This window comes from Piliocolobus tephrosceles, chromosome 9 (assembly GCF_002776525.5).
Source record: "Piliocolobus tephrosceles isolate RC106 chromosome 9, ASM277652v3, whole genome shotgun sequence".
Classification (NCBI taxonomy): domain Eukaryota; kingdom Metazoa; phylum Chordata; class Mammalia; order Primates; family Cercopithecidae; genus Piliocolobus; species Piliocolobus tephrosceles.
Genome location: NC_045442.1, coordinates 40,173,842 through 40,177,389, shown reverse-complemented (window position 1 = coordinate 40,177,389; position 3,548 = coordinate 40,173,842). Strand labels below are relative to the sequence as shown.

At 41.4% G+C, this 3,548-nt stretch overlaps 1 protein-coding gene across 4 annotated transcripts in view; it reads left to right on the top strand.

Annotated features, from left to right (window-relative positions):
• The window catches only part of CEP55 (centrosomal protein 55), a 24,438-nt gene that overhangs the window by 9,469 nt on the left and 11,421 nt on the right, over nt 1–3,548 (top strand). For all 4 annotated transcript variants that reach the window (XM_023226320.1, XM_023226322.1, XM_023226321.1 and 1 more), the window contains one exon: nt 1,005–1,073. In XM_023226320.1, the coding sequence (XP_023082088.1) occupies nt 1,005–1,073 (69 nt within the window). The remainder of the gene's footprint in view (nt 1–1,004; nt 1,074–3,548) is intronic.

Genomic DNA, 3,548 nt, shown 5'->3' with positions numbered 1-3,548 from the left:
TTTTTTTTTTTTGAGACGGAGTCTTGCTCTGCCGCCCAGGCTGGAGTGCAGTGGCCGGATCTCAGCTCACTGCAAGCTCCACCTCCCGGGTTCACGCCATTCTCCTGTCTCAGCCTCCCGAGTAGCTGGGACTACAGGCGCCCGCCTCGTCGCCCGGCTAGTTTTTTGTATTTTCTATTAGAGACGGGGTTTCACCATATTAGCCAGGATGGTCTCGATCTCCTGACCTCGTGATCCGCCCGTCTCGGCCTCCCAAAGTGCTGGGATTACAGGCTTGAGCCACCGTGCCCAGCCAAATTTTTACCTTTTGTTTGACAATTTAATGTCTTCTAGATGTCATCTAAATAGCCTAATTGTTTTGTGTTTGTCTTTTTGGTAAAAATCACTGGGCTATTCATATGCACTGAGGGCTATTCTGGCAATCCTGGGGGGTCCAGAGGACCACAGAAGTCAGATTAGGTAGAAAATCTCAGGGTTTCCAGTCTGGGAAACTTCAGGAGATCTTAATTTTGACAATGGTTATCTCTGGTAACTCACACCTGACTTGATGGTTTACCACCATCTACTAGATCTGGATTTTTTTTTTTTTTTTTTTTTTTGAGACAGAGTCTCACTCTATTGACCAGGTTGGAGTTCAGTGGCATGATCTCAGCTCACTGCAACCTCTGCCTCCCGGGTTCCAGCGATTCTCCTGCCTCAGCCTCCCGAGTAACTGGGATTATAAGCACAGGCCACCACGCTCAGCTAAGTTTTCTTTTTGTAATTTTAGTAGAGAAGGGTTTTCGCCATGTTGGCCAGACTGGTCTCAAACTCCTAACCTCAAGTGATCCGCCCTCCTGAACCTCCCAGAGTGCTGGGATTGTAGGTGTGAGCCACCGCGCCCAGCCTAGATCTGGATTTCAGGATGCTCCCATGAGGTATACTGTATTATTATGGAACTGAATATAATGAGGCAACTTCTATTGTGGAATGTCTGATGTTAACTAATGTTGGATTATTTACAGACTGTGGCTCCAAACTGCTTCAACTCATCAATAAATAATATTCATGAAATGGAAATACAGCTGAAAGATGTAAGTTTATTTCCTTTTAAGTTATGGGTAAAGAGGGCTAATTCACTTATTCTTAAGTTTTATAGAAATTGGCAACGTTAGTGCTGGGACAGAAAAACTGAATGGTTTGTGAGCTTCGTTTAAGTCTCTTTGTAGACATTCAAGAATCATTTCCTCTAAGCATGGTCTCTCTTTTTTGTTTTCTAAGGCAACGTCTCGGTCTATTGCCCAGGCTGGAGTGCAGTGGCATGATCTTGGTTCACTGCAACCTCTGTCTCCTGGGTTCAAGCAATTCTCCTGCCTCAGTCTCCTGAGTAGCTGAGATTACAGGCACGAACCACCACACCTGGCTAAGTTTTTGTATTTTTATTAGAGATGGGGTTTCACCATGTTGGCCAGGCTGGTCTTGAACTCCTGACCTCAAGTGATCCACCCACCTTGGCCTCCCAAATTGCTGGGATTACAGCCATGAGCCACAGTGCCCAGCAGCATGGTCTCTGTAGGGTAGACAGCCCTAGAAATTATCACTGCCACCAAATACTTCAGTAACATCCCTTTTCTATCTAAATCTAATTTCCCTAATTTGCCCAGTCATTTTATTGTTTCTTTTTTTTTTTTTGGTATTTTTATTTTTTTGAGACAGAGTCTTGCTCTGTTGCCCAAGCTGGAATGGACTGGTGTGATCTCAGCTCACTGCAGCCTCCGCCTCCCAGGTTCAAGTGACTCTCCTGCCTCAGCCTCCCAAGTACCTGGGATTACAGGCACCCGCCACCATGCCCGGCTAATTTTTATTTTTAGTAGAGATGGGGTTTCACCATGTTGGCCAGGCTGGTCTTGAACTCCTGACCTCAGGTGATCCGCCCGCCTCGGCCTCCCAAAGTGCTGGGATTAAGGACGTGAGCCACTGTGCCTGGCCTCCATTTTATTATTATAATGTAATTTAATGTGTAGTGTATTCTTTTTTGGTTTATCCATGCAAGAATCTCTCTTTAGTTTGAATCCTTCTCTTGAAACTAAGGTTTGCTTTCATAGGTTGAAAAGGAAACATGTTCTTTGTACACTTAGTACTTCTTTTCTCTAGAATTTGATGTGAGGTTATTTTAATTACATAGTAAAGCTGTATTATTTCAAACTTATAAATGGATTGGTGGGTTTTGTTGGGAATGGAATAAATTGAGGACACAGGACTGCTATTTACAGTGTATTTTTTTTCAAGTTTTAGAGATATGAAGTATAAAGTTTCTGACTTAAGTATTAGGTCAGTAGGTTGGTATTTTGGTTCCAGAAATATTACTGGCATGTCTTTTCTGATATAAGCATGTTCTTAAGATTTCTGTTTTACTTCATCTATCAAATAGCCTTTGAAGTCTTTTTGATCTTCAAAAGAAGAATTTAAATCGCTTGGATGTCTAGCCAGGTGCCAAGTATACTCTTATCAGAGTACATAATTTACCTAGAGGTAACTGGAATGAAAAGGAAAAATTCTGTGTCTGATTACACTGAAGTTTGTTATTCTATGTATATCCATACCTATGCATTAGATGCGCATATCTAGAAATACCTTACACAGCTCCTGCATTCCTCTTTATTTACTCCATCTCCACCACAGTGGCTTTCCAGCTACTCCTTGAATAAACCACCTTTTCTCTTTCTGTTCCTTCTGCCTGGGACACTCTTCCCCAGATGTCTTCATGATTTCCTGCCTACTTCATGCAGGTTTTTATTTAAATGCTACTTTCTTGGGGCCAGGGGGTGGACAGAATGGGGGCTCCCTGACCACTTTATCTAAAATTACAGCTCCCAGACAATTCCTATTCCTTTCTCCTGCTTTTCCCTCCTCATCACATACTACGGCTAAATTTACAATCTATTTAACTTCTCTTGTCTAATGTTCGACCTTTCCATCCGAATAGAAGTCATATGAGGGAAGGATTTTTGCATGTTTTGTACACTGCTATATCCTCAGTGTCTAGAACATTTGAAAGAATGACTGGATGGAATCTTGGAAAGTTTCTTGAATTTTGCTGGTGTCTCTTCTAGAAAAGTACCTGAAAATAGATGCCATTATCCGAAGCTTACATCTGCTTTTTAGGCATCTCGGTGCTAACTGCTTCAGATATCACCTGAGGGTATTTTTAGATAATGATGATTCTTTTTTATGAAATTCACTTTGAAATACTGCATATGTAAGCCCAAGCTTTTTGTTCTATCTTCTCAGCTTATTTAAGGGTCACATTGTGCTTATCTCCTCTGTCTTAGAAAAAGGCTTTTATACAAATGGGGTAAAATTTAACCCAACTCTTCTACCAATGGTGCTCTAGACTGAGCAAGATTCACAGACTCTTAATATGCTAGGTCTGGGGTATTGCCTGAGATTTTTTGCATTTCCAGTAAGTTCCCAGCTGCTGCTGCTGCTGGTCCTTGGACTACCTTTTCAGAATCATTAACATTATTATTATTATTATTATTATTATTATTATTATTATTATTATTATT